The sequence below is a fragment of the Epinephelus moara genome, chromosome 6 (assembly GCF_006386435.1).
Source record: "Epinephelus moara isolate mb chromosome 6, YSFRI_EMoa_1.0, whole genome shotgun sequence".
Lineage (NCBI taxonomy): Eukaryota > Metazoa > Chordata > Actinopteri > Perciformes > Serranidae > Epinephelus > Epinephelus moara.
In genome coordinates, this window is record NC_065511.1 from 29,466,613 (window position 1) to 29,485,281 (window position 18,669).

Sequence of the window (18,669 nt, forward strand, 5' to 3'; positions counted from 1 at the left end):
ATGTTTTTAGATCCTGTAAATGTCTTGGATGTGTTTTAAATGTCTTCTGTGTGTGTGTAAAGCTGGTGTTGAGCACTGTCGAAGACAAATTCTGTTGCATTTTGGTTCCAGACAATAAAGTTTCTATTTTATTCTATTCTATTCTATAAACTACATATTCATAATATTCTTATGACGTTTTGCCACAGCTCAGTGGCCACCGTTGTCATTAATGACAACTACCTGCTATTTGACTAACATCACATCTTCAGCCAAGATGTCTGTGATCGAATAGTGTAAGTTTCCCTAGAAGTTTAGCATTTTCCAGATTCCAAGGTGAGGATTCCCTGCCCTAGTCTCTTACACAAACACACACTTTATTCAATGTAAGTTTAGTTTTATCTCGATGTAATAATATGATTCTAGACTCAGATTGTTATCATTTCCTGTGATGCAGGTTAGATGTAGTTGAACTACTACAAGCTAAAAAAAATTGAGAGTAGTTAAGATGTAGGTTTACATTGGGATAAACTAGGGTTTTAATGTAGTTTCCCAAACACTGCTGCTTAGAAGTCAAATCCATACAAATGTAAATGTATCTGCAAAATTTTAATCTGCAAAGTATATCTGTCAGATAATTCAGTGTAGTAAAAAGTACAATATTTCCCCTGGAATGTGGTGGAGGATAAACAGCAAGTAGAATCAAATGAAACTACTCAAGTAAAGAACAAGTACCTCTAAATTGTTCCTAAGTACTGTACTATGTTGTGTCCCTGTTTGGTATTCATAGTTTAAGTTTGTAAGGTTTCGATCTCATAAGTATAACATGAGCATTGATGGATAAAGACAGAACAAATGTTGTTTTTTTCTTGTTCTGGTGGGGGAGAGATCTTCATTAAGAAAAGCCCACACAAAGACAAAAACAATACAATAAGCCAAGCATTCTCTTTTAATAAAATGCATATGTAAGCAAACATTCATCATAACAATTATCATACAAGAATTATTTTGAATAATTACATCCAAAAGCCTTGTGCACAGTGTTTCTTTATAATTACAGTTGGGTTACTTATCCCAGCAGCAGAATAGTTGGACAGCCAGCCACAGTGAAGTGTAAGACCTGCAGTATAACAAATTCTAATTTGCTAAATTTGATTCAAAACATGTGGCTATCCTTCTATAACAACTAATAAGGCATATCAAATGACATCAAACTGAAATATTCCCCTTTGTTCCACACTCTTATGTGCTAAAGAAATTTACAAAACAAAACCGGAGAAAACATTTGAACATTTGAACATTTTTTACTTGTGGTGTCATGGTGACTTCCTGCATTTTTTATTCTGACTCCTCCCCAAAAGCTCCTCTCACCGCACCAATGAGCACATCCACCGCCCCCATTATTACCCCCCCTCCCAGCCTAAACACTTTACCCACCCCATTTCCACTTCTCCACGCTAGCCTCCCCATCCCTCCACCTACAGCCTTTGCCTGACCTCCCATCTCTGACACCACCGTTCCTACGTAACCCTCGCTCTGCTCCCACAGCCGCCCTCCAAAGAACTTGGTCACCCACCAAACATTATCCAACGCACCACCAAATATCCCCACTGTGTCTCCGGCCAGGGTCCCCACGCCGGTGACCCCGGTGTGACAGCTGTTCAGCAGGGCCCCCAGCATGGAGGAGGAGCAGTAGTAGATGCTGGAGCAGCATGTTCCCCCAATACCAAGAACTGTTTCTCCAGCTGAGCCAATCCAAGAAAAGAGGTCAGAGGTCAAGAGGTGGAGCAGGGAGAAGGTTTCTCCAGGTAGGGCAGACAGAACTCCAAGATCCTCTTGAAGAATGTATGACACCTGAGTCAAAAGACAAAAATGTCATTTTTAATAACAATGTTTGAATAATGAAATGACTGAATGACTCGAGGGTGTGTAATGACTGAACACCTGCTGCGGGCCACACCTCATTCCAGTCTATGGGAGGAGCACTGGAGCTGAACATGTTTAACCACAATTGTTTCTACAAACCAACAACACTAAACTAACATCTCTACGTTTTTTTTCATGAACTCTTGGAGGATTAGTAATGATTAGTAATTTTGCTGCTGTCCTTTTGGTGTTGTTGCATTTCAGTTTAATTTGTGTTTTTTTGTTGCCTTTTGCAAACCTGAAATTATCCCAATTATCCATTGTTTTGTTTTTGCTAAAGTACTTGTAATGATCAAGTATTTTGCCTGTACTTGTCAAATTAAAGGGGCGTTTCCCCAATTTTACACATGGAGTTCCCTTAACTTGTAGGAGGAGTAATACTCAGCATGTGAAAACAGATATGCAATGTTTTCTGTTGCTCTAGATCAGCTGAGAAAAGTCTGACAAAAGAATTCTGATGATGTTTTCAGGCTTGGCCTTGCAGTCTACAACTTTGGAGCAGAAGGCCTGTGTTACAAACTGGGGTGTGGCAGGCTCTGTGGCAAGTGTAGGACACATCGATTTCAGCCATTCCCTTGTAAGCCTAATGTAAGTGTATTACTAAATTGCCGGAGTACCCCTTTAAAAGTTCAGTCTGTAAGATAGGGGGGTTTAGTGGCATCTACTGGTGAGGAATTCTCTCAGTTTCATTGTTCAGGTTTTTAAAAGGAGCCAAATGATCTGCAGTGGTTTCTTCCTCTGTAAAACTAATAGACCAGGTAATATAAAAAGGTAAAAGCGCTGAACAGTGCAGTTTCAACACTCTTGTCACAGAGAGGCTGAAAAGTACAGAATGAATGGCCCTATCTAGAGCCAGTGTTTGGTTTTGTCCAGTGTGGGCTACTGTACAAACTTGGCAGTGCAACATGTCAATCTCCATAGACGAGGACCCACTCCCTCTGTAGATATCAACGGCTCATTCCAAGTTTAGGAAAATACGATTCTTATTTCCAGGTGTTTATACACTAAAGAAAACATACTTATTATATTCAATTACTACCAATATATCTCCCTGAATACTACACTTAACATTTAAGTATAAATAAGATAAAACTACCTGTCCAGGTAACTGTGTGATGGTGGAGAACACAGGCCGCAGCGGAGCTTTGATGATAGACATGGTGGTGGAGAGAATGTAGACCAACATGCTGCTGGAATTTGTGTCTGTCTCTTGTTCATCCACAGTTTCATAGTCGGCTGAGGACTCAGGGGACTGTGATCTGGCAGCGCTTGAATACCTCCCATCACGTTGCTCTTCAGCACTACCCTCTGAAGTCGAATCTTGGCTGGTGGCACTTGAACCGACTTCCTCTCCTCCAGCGGCACTTGAGCGGACGTCCTCTTCTCCTGTGGCAGCTGATCTAACCTCCTCTCCTCCAGTGGGAGCAAAGCCAACTTCTTCTCCTTCTGTGGCACCTAAACTAACCTCCTCTTGTTCAGTGGCATCTGAGCCAGCCTCCTCTTGTTCAGAATTATCTGAACCAGCCTCTCCTCCTTCAGAAGTATCTGAACCAGCCTCTTCTCCCTCAGTGCCATCTGAATCAGCCTCCTCTCCCTCACCGGCATCTGAACCAACCTCCTCTCCTCCAGTCACACCTGAACCAACCTCCCCCAAGCCAACTCTGATTCCAACAGTCTCCCCATCTGCCCCTCCACAGTCTTCTGAGAATAACTCTGCCACTCCTAGCATCTCCTCCAGCTCCTTCACACTCACTTGCTTCTCCCCTTCCCCTGCCTCTCTGATTAACCCCATACTGAAGCCACTCCTCCCCTCTGGGGCAGCGCAGCACACTGCAGACCACAGCAGCTTCGTCTGACACTCATCGTCTCCATCCTCAGCAGCTCCGAGACCTCCCGCCCCGGTCAGGATGTAGAGATCACCCTCTAGAGTGTTGCAGTGGGGAATGATGCTAGATTGGACCAGTGTTGCTACTGTTGAGTCCCAGTGTTTAAGCGGGGAGTCTGTGGGCGAGACAGGATGAGATAGATCCACACCTCCTCTGAGAAGGGCTGGTACTTTGATGTTGTTGTCTTCTTCTGTCTGGCAGAAAATAATCAGAACCAAGTGTTAAAGCACAATAGAATCAATGCAAATGTACACTAGTATTACACTGTATTACAGTACAGATACTTCAGCCGGTTTTACGAATATGAATCATTACATTTTAGTGAAATGATCATTTTCAAGTGTTCAGACGTTCTTAGTGAGTCTATCACATTTGAAAAATAGAACGTGAAAAATAAATTTTTGTTTTATTGTCATCGCAGTCGAAAGGTTTAAGTTTGACAGCAGTGAACAAAAATCCAGCTACCTAGGTGATTTGTTGGCCACTTACAAATGCTCTTATCTGTTTTTACTTTCTGTATATTAAATTTTCAAATGCAGGGACTTGCAGTAAACTACCAGAGCTGTCTGTTAAACATGTTCAGTGCTCAATACTTTTGCAATATTTCACAAGAGATGAACTGAAAGGAACCTTAGTGGCAACTCTGCTGGCTGCATGTAAAAAAGCTATAACTCGTAAGTGGCTAAAGCCCCGGGTTCCCCTGACTGAGGACTGAATGGACATAGTTTATCAAATATATACAATGGGGAAATGGACATATCCTCTCAGAGTACATCAGAATGAATTTACCAAAATATGGTCACAGTGGATTGACTTTATCAGACCCCAAAGACAAGACTTGACATGAGACACATGCATAACTCGAATGCTACCATTCCTTCTGTTTGTTTTGTGCTCTACATAGTTCTGTTTGGTACCAGCAATTGATGCCTTCAAAATACATCTAACAGGAAAGGAAGTCCTCCTACTTTTTATCTATTTTACTTCCACTATTATTTTATTTAATTCATGGGTCTTCATCAGGGGCTCTGTGACCCCTAGGGCAGGGGTCAGCAGCCTTTACCATCAAAAGAGCCATTTTTGACCAATAATAATAATAAAAAAAAATCTCTGTGGAGCAACAAAACATATTTGAGCCTTATAATGAAAGTAACACAGCCTATTAAGTCTAAATTTGCCTTTACTAATAGTCTAAATGAGCATTCATTATTATATTTTACCACAAGGTGGCTACTGTGCAAGGCACTATTTAAGATTATTTGGAATTTGAACTTTGCAGAGCTGGCAGTGAAAGCAAATAAAAATGTCCACGCACTATTATACTTTTATTGCGAGTCTTTCATTTTTTTGGATTTGGTATCCATAGCAAACCAGCTATGTAGACTCAAGACAACTGATACTTTTAAAGGCAAAGGTGCCAGTTTTAGTTCTTGAAATATGAAAACATTTTTTTAATTCAGTATATAGGAATTGGAGGATGTAAGCCCACAACATTGATAAATAAAAGTAAATAAGTTAAGTTTTTCATTTCTCAAAGCTACAGACAGACACTGGAGAGAGGCTACAGTTACAAGTTACTTCCCACCTCTGTTTTCCTGCTTGCATGCTGGAACCAATGTGTTTTGTGCTGTTCTTCATGTTTCTAATTCCATCATTCAAAAACAGATAGTTGTACTTTAAACAGCAGGAGATGTGTCCTTACCACAAGCTCTCCCCCCTCCTCTCCCTCTGTCCATCCGTGACTGAGATGGAAGGCGGAGTAGACAGCTGTGTCACAGGTCGGTTTGGACAGAGTGGCAAACGTCTGTCCCCCGGGCAGAGTGTGGCAGAGTGAGCGCAGCGGCGGCCCTGCAGGGGCTCCCTCAGGAGGCGTCTGTCTGTAGAAGCAGTGGCTGCAGTGGCTGAAACCTTCCTCTGAGTTGTCCTCAGCTGGATGAGACAAGCCTGGGCCCAGCACTGCCAGCAGCCAGACAGCCGCAGCAGCTGCACTGACAGCAGCAGGACACAGCATGGTGGTGGTGAGCTCAGCAAATCCCCCCTCTCTCTCTCTCTCTTTTACATACACACACTCACACAGAGCGAGAGGGAGAGGCTTATAAATTATCCAATGGTTTCCGTTTATAGATGGAAAAGGATAAGGTGGCCAAGGTTGGCTGCTGATGGCTTGTTGTTTTTCTCACTCGCTCCTTGCTCTCTCCTCCAGTTTGTCTCCAACCATGTCTGTCTTCTTATAAAGTCAGCTGTACTCTGAGAGAATCTGTCTGTGTTGCACGGACAATCTTGCTTACTCCTTCATTTCCCTTTCCCTGACAATCTCGCCCCCTCTATCAGTTCCACCCTCTTTTGACTCTCCCTCTGGCTGTACCTCCACTTCACCCCTCCCTCCTAAATGCTCTATGGTTACACCTTTAACTCCCACTGCTGTTAGATACACAAGCCAAGTACACACACCCATAAAAGCTGTCAATTACCTGTAAGTCTGCATTCCAAAACAATGGTCCTTGTACAGGCATTGTACCTTGAATGACACACACTTGCTGTCCATTAATCCTGCATTGCTCAACGTGCTGATTTTGATTCTGTGTCAAGTCAAACAGCTGCTTGGAAACACTTCCATATCAAGCAGGATTTCTCACTTGAAACTCCAGGTAAAATGTCAGCAACTGAGCTCTAAATATAACAACGTCAGCTCATGAACTCCTCATTAAAACTTAATCCTGACAGTGTCAAAGTCACGGGTCATTGTCTCACCCAAAGTGCAGTGATTCTTGAGCTCCTAACTTCCCAGACAACGCACATTCCCTTCCATGCATTTCAGATTGCAGCTTGCTTTCTTTGATATTAGAAACACGCCTGTTGAGACACGATGTTGGCACCGGCTCTCCTTTACAAAATCGTTATGTAGCAAAAACAGCAACTTGCATGCAACCCCGTAACCTACTTCTCTGCATGTGAAAGAGTCAACAGAAAAATACCTAGCTCTCTCTCTTAGACATCTAGAAGAGGTGGAGTCCAGCCAGACTGCCTTCAAGTTGCTTAAGAGTTATAGCAAACATGAGCCAGATGCACCCCTGGGCTCCTATCAAGAGTGGTATGAGGATTCCTTTACAGAGGTCGAGCAAGCAAACACATGCAATGAGTAACCCAGACTAAGTTTACACAAGCTTTCCTCATTCACAGCTTTAGTCTAGTGAATGTTGTCAGTTCACATGTCCTGCATACAGTAAGTGTTCGGACAGACTATAGCATACCTCAGTGGCTGACAAGTCTGGCATGTGAGTCCTAGGGTGTGATGTTTTGGGTGGGGCATGAATCATACATTTGTTTTAACATTTTCAAAGCTTTTAAACATCTAAAATGGTGCAATGAGGAATGCTGTCAGACGAACATAAAACAGCTCTGACCAGCTGCTTTAAGTAAAACAACCTCTGCAGCATGCTCTCAGCAGAATCTGTGAATGAAACCTGACACAAACAAGTACTTCAAGTCATCTGAAATAACACTTTGCATTTTATTCTCTCACAAACACAATTGGAAAGGTGCAAAAATAATTAACATGAAGTAGCTTTGATTTCTTTTTGACAATTGGTAAAAAAGAGACATTAACCTTGAATAAGTACAAGTGACAGGTGTCAAAACTGTCTGTAACAGGCAGAGAAGACTTATATTTGAAATATTTATATTAGAGTAAAACAGCTTTAATGGACTGCAATAGCATGTCTGGGATATTGTTTAGACAATGCACAAACAAATAAGAAACAAATTCTCTCTGTGCAGGACACACCTTGCTGTAGTCACAGTTTGTAGATTGCTAGACTGTTTGGACAACAAATAATCAGCAGGCAGCTTGTATCTGTTTAAAAAGTAAAATGTCCGATCATCCCAGCGTCAGTGGATTTTTCTTAAAAGCTTAAAAACTGTAGTTTTGTCACAGATTTAATTCTGACCATAATATTGTGAAACCACATTTTACTGGGAAATATTTCTGACAGTGATCCTGTAATTAAGGAAAAGTCCACAGGAGGGAGCTCAGCCCTCTTTTTGAAAATCTGTAATGGGCTACTGAATACACAAAATACAGTCAGTCACATTTTGTCTGTCACTCTCACACACACACACACACATACGGATGCACAAACCCTCCATTCTTTGCTTATAAAAGCCCTATTCACAATAAGCTAGTATTACCTGGGGACCTCGTGATTTAGAAATTACCCCCCTCACATCTGTGTTTAGTGCTGCTCATTCTCACGGGAAGACTGTATTTTACTCAAATTTACTGACATTATCCCGTGGATATGATGCGCAGAGTCATTTTTAACTCCACTCTAACCACAGAAACACTACACACAGCACCACGAGCAGTGATAAACCTCCTTTTTTTCTGATGCCGATCATATGACCTCTGTTTGTTGCAAAATATGGTAGGTCATTTGCGGTGAATTTTTTACTTGACAAACTACAGATATGGCAGATTCACAAGGGATTATGATCACAGACGACCTCCACAGTTATTACAAATTACTAGTGGTCCCCAGGTAATACTAGTGCCGTGTGAATAGGGCTAAACACATCTTAACACACACTCAGGCTCACTCATTAGGGATGTCAATAACCAGTTCGGCCTCGTCTCCCTCCGCTCTGTCTTCGTCTCCTCTGTCGCTGTCTGCATCGCTGTCTCCTTCCTCCTCAGCTGCATCTCCACTAAGCATCTGTCTGGGAACCCAGCTGAAGGGGCCGCTGGCTGTTGGAGGGGCTGCAGTGGCTGATGGGTAATTAGCTGCCATTGGGGCAACAACCTAAAAGGAATTTAAAATAAAGCCAAAGTGTTAGGAAAGGCAAAGGGGGATGGAAATATGATGAAGAAATAATGACTATGGATGGATGACTGCATCACAGATGTACAGAGTAAATCAGGATGAAGCATGCAGCACGTACGTGAACATACAGACAATAAAGACATGTCAGCATAGTGCCAAAATCAAAATGACTTATGGGACTGAATTTTCACACCAATGTCCTGTGTGTTTATATATAAACAATGTGCCATCTAATACAAACAGCACATTTATATACAGGATTTGAAAAGTAAGCAGTACATCAGCATTATTATCATCATCTCTGAACATCTAATTTTCCCGTTTCCTCTCTCACCTTCCCCGTTGTCTCTCTCTTGTTTTTAGGCGTCTTTGTTTTTCTCTCTTTCTTCATTCGCTCAGCTGGGGGGGCCAAATACTCTGGTGGGAAGGGCATCTGCCCAACACACACGCAGGCCCCAAATTGCCAAATGAACACACATGCACACAGGCAATTTACAGAACAGACATACACAAACACAACAATAAAAAAAACATACACAGAAAAATGTACAATGCATGGACAGTGAAGCCGTTATCAGCATCGAACAAAAAACAAATGAAGAGATAAAACAGACTTATGAATAAAATGACAATCAAATTATATATAAAAAAAAATGCCAAATCAAAACTGGGATTATGTTTGCTGATGAGGAGATGACATAGGCAGCAATGTTACTGTTGCTGGCCACACTAAGATTTAAGAAAGGTAGATGGAAACTCACAGTGTTGAGGTAGGGTCCAGAGCCTGAGGACTGTAGGGGATGTACACCAGGACGGGACAGCAGGGAGAGATGGGGGGAGGATGAGGAAGGAAGACACGCCCCAGGACTACTTCTTCGCCTGAAAAGAGTATGTCACAAATTAAGAGACACGAGGGAGTTGTTTGTCTTATGTCTCTGTTTGATGCAAGTATGATGCTGTTTTAGTTTATTCTAAAATATTGCGGGAAACAGAAAACAGCTGCCTCACATTTTAGAGTGGTCAAGGAAGAAGCAGTTTTGAAAAACAAACATGCCTGGCCAGAGGTGGTCAGAAATAAAACAAGAGACCTTAATTATCCATAAATTACTTGCACAACTTCAGTCTCAGTTCAAGCACAAATAATTGTACCGTACACACATAATTAGAGACGTAAATACAAATAATGGTTTGTTGTTGGAGGCATTTTATCCATTTACACCCAAACTCTTAATGACATATTCATTTTTAAGGTTTCAATTTTATACTCTGCTGTATATTGCATCAGGATTATGTTTACTACGGGGCTTTTTTCTTTCAAAATGGTCACAATAACCAACAAAATGAGGCTCTAATTCATTAATATGTATGTTGCATGTTCATATTTGAGTGACTAGTCATGGTACAAGCAGCCTGTGAAAGCTCTACATATTGCTAGCATCCCACAGGTGTTCGAGTGGGTGATGAAAGGCAAAGTGCTGACCTATTCAAGGTACAATATTGTTGATATAATTACTCAAGAGATACCCTGAGTCAGTGGGTCTAATTCCTTAATTTTATATTAAAATGCCAAACTTACTTCTTTGCTACATCTCGTTCTCTTTCCCTCTCCCTGGGGCCTTCTCCTTCACTATTTTCAGAAGAAACTGTTGCGTCTGAATCTGGAAGAGAAGACAAGAAAACCTCAATCAACCTACAGTTAGAAGACAGAAATTAAAGTATGCCATAGAAATAAATACTTTATTTTTAAGGGGAGCTTTTAGGATGAGGTGTAATATACCTACCCGAAGAGTCTTCATCTACTCTCTCATACTGTAGCAGTCTGTCCAGAAGGAAGCTGGTAAACAAGTAAATGACATTGTGTTACTGCAGGCACTTTAAATTGTTTAACATCTACATATTTTGATGCACACACACACACACACACACACACAGACACAGATTGTAATCTCACCTTTTGTCTCTGGAAACTTTGAGGAGTTTTCTCTGTGCTCTCCTCAGCTCCTCCTGAAAGCATTCCTGTTCCTGCACAAGGAAACCAAACATGAAATCAGTGTAAATAATGAGACGGGTGTGTATTTATAAAACACCGAAACATGACTGAGCGTCCACACTCGGGATGATCATACTCACATAAACAAGAAATTTTAATTTGCGTTTGAGATTTTTGTATTTCCGCTTGTAGTCAACTTCGACGTCCGCTTGACCGTTCATTTCTGAAATAAAGCAGGAAATTATAAAAACGCTGAAACCTACAGTCTGCTGATAGTTGTAGATACTTAATAAAGGTAAGTTTCAAACCAACAGCCTGTGAAACAGACGGAAACGCTACTGAATGCTAAGCTAAACGTTAGCATACCTAGCTAGCTCGCTAAAGATATAGAGCTGCTGGTCTAACGGGACTCTGAAGATCCACCAAGATTTATTTCTAATCTGCAAACATGGTTTCATTGAATATGCAACGCTGTTTTTATCCATGAAAATTAATTTGTACCTCTTGATTGAGTCTGTCTGTGCGACATGCTCTTGTTTACTTCCGTGACGTCACTTTTATTTTCTTCTTCTGAGGTTTTAACGGCAGTACGCATCCGGCGTCTTCGGTGCATTACCGCCACCTTCTGCTTCTCACGTGGACCAGAGATTAAATCTTACAAATAAATCCTGTCTCAAAGATTTTCTGATCAAATCAAAGAAGCAGGGAGACACAGAAAATCCCACTGAAGCTGCGGAACCTTCACCTTCATCAGCCTGCAGAGAAACAAAGTTTTCACACTGAAACCTGTCACACTAAAACATGTAGGCCTACATACTGACAAAGCCCTTCAAACTCCTCAAACATACAGATATCAGTTCAAAACCCTTGAAATGCAATGCCGTTCCTATGGTCTAAGACAATCCAAAAACAGGAATAACATGAACATCTCTCTCCCAAATCCAAAACCAGGGTGCTTTGAGATGCCATAAATAATTGAGTCTGGAGCTACACCATAGACAATGAATTTGTAGCTTAAAAGATAAGGTATAGATCATGGGTTCACATCCTCGGGATCCTGACCTCCACTATGGGGTCGCCAGTGCTTGATTTTAAGGGGTTTTAGAACATGTTTTAAGACACATACACACATAGATATAAATCTCAGCCTTTCATCCATTTCTGGAAATAAAACTTAATCAAATTAAGTTGATAATGTTATTCAAGATCCAAACTTCAAATGCGTCTCACAGGATGAGGGCACAGTGGAGACCTGAATACAAACTACATTCACAGAGCCTTCAATCTGCTAAATAACCGCATCCTGCATTAGAAACATATCAGGAAGTCTCTAATGAAATGTTCACAGAAAATAATCTGCTCAAAATTCATCCAAACTGTTTGTTTTAAAGAAACTTCCTGCAGTTATTGCATTTACTATTTGGGTTAATTGTACAGTCAGTTGGGTATAAAAAAAGAAAGCAAACATTCTGTGGTTCACAAACTCAGTCTCTCATTCATTATCTGTAGAGCAGCTCCAGACTTTGTACTCTATGACGCCACATGTTGAGACTTGCTTCTGGGGTTTCTGGCTTTGAGAGAGAGTAGCTCATGTTCAGATATTGACTGAACTTTCATGGGCAATGGAAATAACATACTAGAATTCTTAACTGGTGGTGTCCTCCTTTAATAGGAAGGATAACTCAAATTGAAAGGTAGAAAAAACTAGTTTTAAGGGTTTTTAAAGACCTTAAACAGATAAGCTAACCATCAAAATCCTTTAATAGATTGTAATACATTTATTTGTCAGTTAAATTACTTGAGACCTGCAGTGAGCCCTCACAAATGTGAAGCAATCCCCTGGATTTGCACCTTAAGTGAAAAATGTGTTGTGAGAAAATGAGTTGTGAGAGGTCAGCTGGTGGAGAAACTGCTCTGCAGTCTCAGGGTAGTCAGATTGAATCTCTCCTGGGCTGCTTGTGTTCTCCCTTTGATACTCCTCAGAGGGCTGTTTAATGGAAGTGTCTCTCATTCTCAAAAGCCTGTCTCGAATGAGCCTAACGAGCCGGTCTGTTTCATGCAGACACTCACAGCTGGTCAGAGCCTGAATTCATCAAGACACGTCAGAGGAGGAAATCAGTCCGAAATGGGCAAATGATGTCAGAGTGACACATGTTTGTTTCTTTCAGGACAAGATTCTGCAACTTTACTGTCAAAAGAGCCATGTTTTTGCCAAATAAAGAAAACTTGACGGGCATCTTTTAAAAATATTTTAAAAGCTGTTAACAAATCAACCCTCTCTGACTTCTTGAGCTCCAGCAAATTCATGTCTGTTGGTGTTGTTGAGTGTGTCTATGGTTCAGCCTCTGGAATAAAGGGCTCAGCTTGATATTTATAACCTCAAAGTACTCTGCATATCTCTTGCCAACCCACCCACAGCTTGCTGTTTGTCCTCTGCTTCGTTCCCCAGTACTCCTGCAACACCACTTCAGTCAGGTGTTGTTCTTCATGTCCTTTGAGGTTAGCCCAGTAGTTGGTCATTAACTGCTTCTTTCTAATATCTGGTGACATCTCTCCCGCCTGGACTTGCAGGGCTGGGATGAGAGTTGACTTTACTGCTCCACAAACTGTCTTTGAGCTTGTGTCTGTATGTTATTAAGCTTTTCTAAAGGAGTTTTTAAGGGTGAATGATAAATGACACTAGAGGACCTTTTTTATTTTTCAGATATAAAGATATGAGTACAGATAAAACAATTTAAAAACAAAGCAAACCTTTTTCTTTTTGGTATAATTTGACACTAACATGACAGTCATATTTATTATTTCTGTTATATATTTTTCACATATTTTTTTAAAGTCCTATCATTTGTTTTAAATCAAAGACATCCGAATTAAAAACTAAAGGACAGTTCATTACGTTAATATAGCCCACACTGATTTATAGCTGCTTTGATCGTCAGCCAGGAGATGCTGTGCATGCTTCCCTTGTATTTTATTGAATCACCCTGTCAGCGTCCCCTCCACCTGCCGCATATTGTAGTGCACTGTAGTCTGCTGCTCAACCTCAGATCAGCACAGTCACTTGCCAGGACCCAGCGCCATGAATTATAGATGAGGAACATTTGCAGAGATGAGTAATGCTGCCTCAGTGCACATACCCTCAGCCAGACCCCCCCTGTGTGTCGAGGGTGATGGAGGGGGTAGACAGGAGGAGACAAAGAAAGAGAGATATAAAAAGTTGAGATAAGAGGACAGACCCAGGGAAGAGGCTTTTGGCAATGCAGTGGGATGCAGACATGTACTCCTTGAGAGGAAGAGCAGAATTGCTGACTGTACGTTTTGAAACGCGCCCCCCTCTCAGACAATGTGAAATCCAGCAGGGCACAGATAGCTAAACAACATCCTTAATGCAACTACCAAAGCAAGCACTGTAATAGCTCATAGTTGGCGCACTGGGTACTCTCACCCCCCAGACATTGTCTCACTTCCAGGCAAAACAACTGGCGATATGAAACACAATATCTGCCTCTCTCCAACATCAGATTCTTCCTTGAGTCCAAAGACACTGGCAGACAGAAATAGACTCTTCTGTGTCTGCTGCCATAAATTGCTGCTGCCAGCCAGCCAGCCAGCCAGCCAGCCAGCCAGCCAGCCAGCAAGCCCTCCTGGCAGCTAAAGTCATCTGCCACCCCTCCACCCCTCCTCCCTCTCCTCAACTCCTCCTAATGGATCCATATATTCTCAAGTCAGGCTGTGGACACTGATCTGTGCTCGTCAATAAGATTTCTCCTTAATTTTTTCCGCTTGGATGTATGTCCTTGTTGCTCTATTAGTATTGCTTGTTCTCATCGTGCTGGCATGTGTGCTCCCCCCACCCTCTCAATTCTCTCTCTCCCTCTCTGTATTGTTATGCCCTCTAATTTGTCCCTCCCTCTCACTCCGTCCATCACTTTTTTTTTTCCACTTTCCTCAAGTGTCCTCGCAACTTCTGTTTTGTACAATTTGCAGAAACTGGAATGTACCGAAATCACACCAAAGACACCAACAACAACTGCAACAAAAACCTCCTGAATGATCACAAGGTAAGCTCCATGTTTTATTGTTTTCACCTGCTGCTGTATTTAGAACAGCTGACACGAGATACGTTGACTCTCATAATGTGACTTTGGGCTGGCATGATATCAGATTTTTCCTACATGATTATCGTGGCCATAAGAGTTCACGATAAAGACATTATTGCGATATCATAGAAAATTGATAAAGAAGTTATAAGTCAAATTCCTTTTTAATTTTGTTTATTGTAGATTTTGTCTCTTTTTGGCAAATGAATTACACTCAAAATATGAGTGTAGGTAGGTTGAGAGAGAGTCTGTAATCATAACTACAAAATCATACAGAAAGAGTATCTAAAGGTTGGTGACAAGGCAACCAGATGGCATTGGAGGAGGGAGACAAAGCAAGAACAGACGGAAAATGGAAACTATTTTAGAGCCGCTGGATAATGTACATGATACTATATGATCACATGAGTATTATTTATATAATATCAGTATTTTATTCTTAAATGTCACAGTTATTGCCAATACCAGTATATCCTGACATTCATAATATAACTGTGTTTATTTGAAACCTCATGTTTCATAGGCAATGAAACTCAGTTTGCAAGATATTAAATCAGTAACATTTCTATTCCATTCGTATTTTTTCTCCTATTGTCTGTCTCCTGTTTGTGTGTGTGTGTGTGTGTTACAGGAAAAGCTTATCCAGGCTATTAAAAGAATCAAGCACGAGGTAGATGTGTGCAGAGAAGCAGAAAGAGAGACGTTCATAGAGTCATTGGATGTAGAGGTACTGTTGCTGCATTATTAATCCTTACCTTTTTTTAAAAATGCACTCTGTCATACATAGCAATCGCAGTTTACAAGAAACTAAATGTATATATTCATAACAATTCTACTGAAGCTAGTTTTTATATCCACACACTACATTTCCCAGCCAACACCTGTATGCGGGGCCCATGTGGGTATAAACGAGCTGAAAATGGGCCCTATATGGGATTGTTCATGGGTTCCACATTGGCCCAATTCCAATTGCCCACATGTGTGAGTTTACCCAAGTGGGCCCCAGATGAGATGCCCATTTTGGACCCATACCCACTTCGTACCCAGGCAACCCTGGGAGCCATGTGGGGCCCACTTGGGTAAAGCTATCAATGTGGGCAATGTGGAACCCACGGACAATCCGATATAGGGCCCAGTTTTCAACCCATTTACTACCCTCATGGGCCGCACATACAAATGTTGGCTGGGTTGTAGTCACACACAGGCTGAACTGATCATTTTCCATCCTCTCTCTCCGTCTATCAGAACAGTTTTGATGCCCTGGAACGAGAAATCAGAGCTGAGTTTCAGAACCTGCATCGTTTCCTGGATGAGGAGGAGTATAATGACCTTGAACGAATGAGGAAGGAGAGACAGAAACAAGTGAAGCAGCTGAAGGAGAGAGAGAAGAAGATAGCAGCGCAAGGGAGAGACCTGGAGAGAGCAATCACGGTGCTCAACAGCAAACTGACCGAGGACGACAGCCCGAAACTGCTCAGAGTGAGGAAGCATTTGCTGCTAAAGAAGTTTTGTCTTATACTGTAACTTTACAAAGATGGAGTATGGTGATGGAGGTAAATTCAGAACAAGGGTGAGTTAATGTGTGTGGGGACAGAGGGGGAGGTGTCAGTTTGGACTCCCTCCATAAAACATTCTGGAAACAGCAGAGCCAAGCTTGGGGTTATCCAGGGTCACTGTAAGCATTCCCCTTGACCTGGGACAAAACTTTACTTACCTCACTATCAACTTGTCAAAATAGCTGTCTGTAATTGCTCCTCCTGTTGTGAATCCTTTGAGCTTAGAGCTGCTGGGGAAAAAATGTGACAGTGCAGTTTTAAATCAAGGGACCTGATCTGCACTCCAACCCTGTTAGCTGTTCTACTCCTTTTCATTGGCACTTATCTGATCAATTATAGACACTGATTGGCTAAACAGTTGATTTCCCTGATTCTGAAAGTGCAAATCAATTTCTCATTTAAAAGTGAAAGGACAAAGGGAAGTTGACGCATTAGTCAGCAAAAGGAACGGGCAGTGTAAGGCAGTCTGACTGATGTCACAGCTTGTTTGTAGCAATGAAATTTTAAAGTGCTGTATGCTATGATTTCAACCAGCTTTCCTAAAATCTTTCTCTCATTGCAGGAAATTCAAGATCTCACTAAAAGGCAGGTTTCCTCAACCTAACTGTTTTTTTCTCTCCACTGTCCCCCCCCCACATCTCATTAATCTTGTGTGTATGCATGCTTGGCATTCCCTCTCATCTCTGCACATCCATCCATCTTCATGACACTCCCCATGGTGTGTCTATCAGGTCAATATTCTTTCATTCATCATTCAGTCCTCCCGTCTTCCCATTTTGTCCAAGCAGGTCTCAGGTCCGCTTTGTTCCTCCAGCGGAGGTGGACACTGAAGTGCGCTCTGGCCAGTTTGTGGGGCCCATACAGTACAGGATATGGAAGCACATGAAAAGCTGCCTTTACCCAAGTATGTTCATATATGTCATTTGATACAACACATTCAAAACAACACCAAAACTTACCTTTTTAATCTCTATTTGTTTACAGATATTACATCAATGACCTTTGACCCTGAGACAGCCCACCCTAATCTGTCCATGTCCCAGTCTTGCACCTCAGTATGGTTTGATGAGGATAAAGACACCAGTGACTGCCAACCAAACCCACAACGGTTCCATTATTATTACTGTGTGCTCGGCCATCAGAGCTTCACCACAGGCCGACACTACTGGGAGGTGGAGGTGGGACATAAGACAGCATGGAGGTTGGGTGTGGCGCGAGCAGATGTCCAAAGAGGGGAGATGGATGCTACTGGCACTTCCAGTGGCCTCTGGACGCTGGCCCTGAAGGGTGGATCTGTCTTTGCCTGCACCGACCCGAAGCCCACCAAGGTCACCGTATCTGTACATCTTGTCCGAATCGGTGTGTTTTTAGACTGCGAAAAGGAGGAGGTATCTTTCTACAATGCTGTTACCATGGCACCACTCTACACCTTCACTATGGAAACAGTTGAGGTTCCTCTGTTCCCCTTCTATAATCCGTGTGACACAGATGAGGGGAGGAACACAGCAGCACTAAAGATCTTTAAACCTTCACTATGATTAGAAGCCACAGTCCAATTGTATATTATATTAGTTGAACTATTCTTACATTTCGAGCTGACACTCTTAGAAATAAAGGTACTAACTAGAACTCTATGTAGTTCTTTGGTTTGTCCCTATAGGAGAACCCTTTTTGGCTCCTGTTAAAACCTTATATAAAGGTTCCATCTGGAACCCCTTAAAAGGGTTTTATCTGAAACCCAGCATAAGGGGTTATTATAGACTGTACAGAGAGATGGACAACATGTCTCCACTTACTCCCACTGTACAAAAATGAAGCCAAAATATCCCGGATATGTCCACTGCCATCACTGGTTACATCATTTGGACCCAGAGTCTGTGCTGTTGCAATCTCTGCTATATCGAGTTCCTGCCCATACACCCATCCGACCAGTCAAAAGCGGCTCCACTGATCTCGAGCACACCGACTGGCACGCATAGCTGTCATTCATAACGTCCATCCCCCTTTTTTTATAACATCAAATAGTTAATTAAAACCAAACTGATCAGGAGAACAAACACTTGAACATACATCAGTGTGATAAGATCTACCTAAAATGACAGACATATGGCAAGCCATTTTAACATTTAATCGCTAGACTGGATATTCATTACTGATATCTGCAACATAATTTTGCCTAGTCAAAACTCTTATTCAAGATATCTGTAATTTGATTTTGCCTAGTCAAAACTCTAATTACAGATATCTGTAATTCAGTTTTGACTAGTAAGATTCAAACTATTTTTGCCATTCATGTGTATGGGGTTTGTCATTATATATATCTCCAATGTAGTTGCAGATATCTGCAATTGTTATTGTGGATATCTGCAACTGAATTGTGGATATCTGTAATTCCAGTTTGAGATATCTACA

At 41.7% G+C, this 18,669-nt stretch overlaps 3 protein-coding genes across 4 annotated transcripts; 1 reads left to right on the forward strand and 2 right to left on the reverse strand.

Moving 5' to 3' along the window:
• Positions 1-909: 909 nt before the first annotated feature.
• LOC126392153 (uncharacterized) lies at positions 910-6,861 on the reverse strand. The gene is made up of 3 exons (XM_050047393.1): positions 5,494-6,861; positions 3,002-3,985; positions 910-1,833 (listed from the first exon to the last, which is right to left on the reverse strand). Exons 1-3 carry the CDS (start codon positions 5,800-5,802, stop codon positions 1,318-1,320), a joined length of 1,809 nt encoding a protein of 602 aa, XP_049903350.1. The 5' UTR covers positions 5,803-6,861; the 3' UTR covers positions 910-1,317.
• Positions 6,862-7,281: 420 nt separating this feature from the next.
• ino80e (INO80 complex subunit E) lies at positions 7,282-11,169 on the reverse strand. Of its 2 annotated transcripts, XM_050047499.1 has the most exons (8): positions 11,103-11,169; positions 10,742-10,824; positions 10,563-10,633; positions 10,393-10,445; positions 10,188-10,269; positions 9,373-9,490; positions 8,946-9,044; positions 7,282-8,590 (listed from the first exon to the last, which is right to left on the reverse strand). In XM_050047499.1, the coding sequence occupies exons 1-8, from the start codon at positions 11,128-11,130 to the stop codon at positions 8,384-8,386; spliced, it is 741 nt and encodes a 246-aa protein (XP_049903456.1). In that variant the 5' UTR covers positions 11,131-11,169; the 3' UTR covers positions 7,282-8,383. The 2 variants fall into 2 exon arrangements, with proteins under 2 accessions (XP_049903456.1, XP_049903457.1); XM_050047500.1 differs by lacking the exon at positions 8,946-9,044.
• Positions 11,170-14,320: 3,151 nt separating this feature from the next.
• Positions 14,321-18,246, forward strand: si:ch73-54f23.4 (zinc-binding protein A33). Its single transcript, XM_050046677.1, has 7 exons — positions 14,321-14,390; positions 14,589-14,662; positions 15,333-15,428; positions 15,947-16,180; positions 16,820-16,842; positions 17,046-17,161; positions 17,242-18,246. The coding sequence occupies exons 2-7, from the start codon at positions 14,597-14,599 to the stop codon at positions 17,793-17,795; spliced, it is 1,089 nt and encodes a 362-aa protein (XP_049902634.1). The 5' UTR covers positions 14,321-14,390; positions 14,589-14,596; the 3' UTR covers positions 17,796-18,246.
• Positions 18,247-18,669: the final 423 nt, after the last annotated feature.

Coding starts and splice junctions, on each gene's coding strand:
- LOC126392153 (XM_050047393.1), bottom strand. CDS start 5,802: ATGCTGTGTCCTGCTGCTGTCAGTGCAGCTGCTGCGGCTGTCTGGCTG. Junction 3,986..5,493: donor AGGAGGGGGGAGAGCTTGTG/GTAAGGACACAT, acceptor ATTTTCTGCCAG/ACAGAAGAAGACAACAACAT. Junction 1,834..3,001: donor TCACACAGTTACCTGGACAG/GTAGTTTTATCT, acceptor CTTTTGACTCAG/GTGTCATACATTCTTCAAGA.
- ino80e (XM_050047499.1), bottom strand. CDS start 11,130: ATGTCGCACAGACAGACTCAATCAAGAG. Junction 10,270..10,392: donor AGTAGATGAAGACTCTTCGG/GTAGGTATATTA, acceptor CTTCTCTTCCAG/ATTCAGACGCAACAGTTTCT. Junction 8,591..8,945: donor AGAGAGAGACAACGGGGAAG/GTGAGAGAGGAA, acceptor AATTCCTTTTAG/GTTGTTGCCCCAATGGCAGC.
- si:ch73-54f23.4 (XM_050046677.1), top strand. CDS start 14,597: ATGTACCGAAATCACACCAAAGACACCAACAACAACTGCAACAAAAAC. Junction 16,843..17,045: donor ATTCAAGATCTCACTAAAAG/GCAGGTTTCCTC, acceptor TTGTCCAAGCAG/GTCTCAGGTCCGCTTTGTTC. Junction 17,162..17,241: donor GAAAAGCTGCCTTTACCCAA/GTATGTTCATAT, acceptor ATTTGTTTACAG/ATATTACATCAATGACCTTT.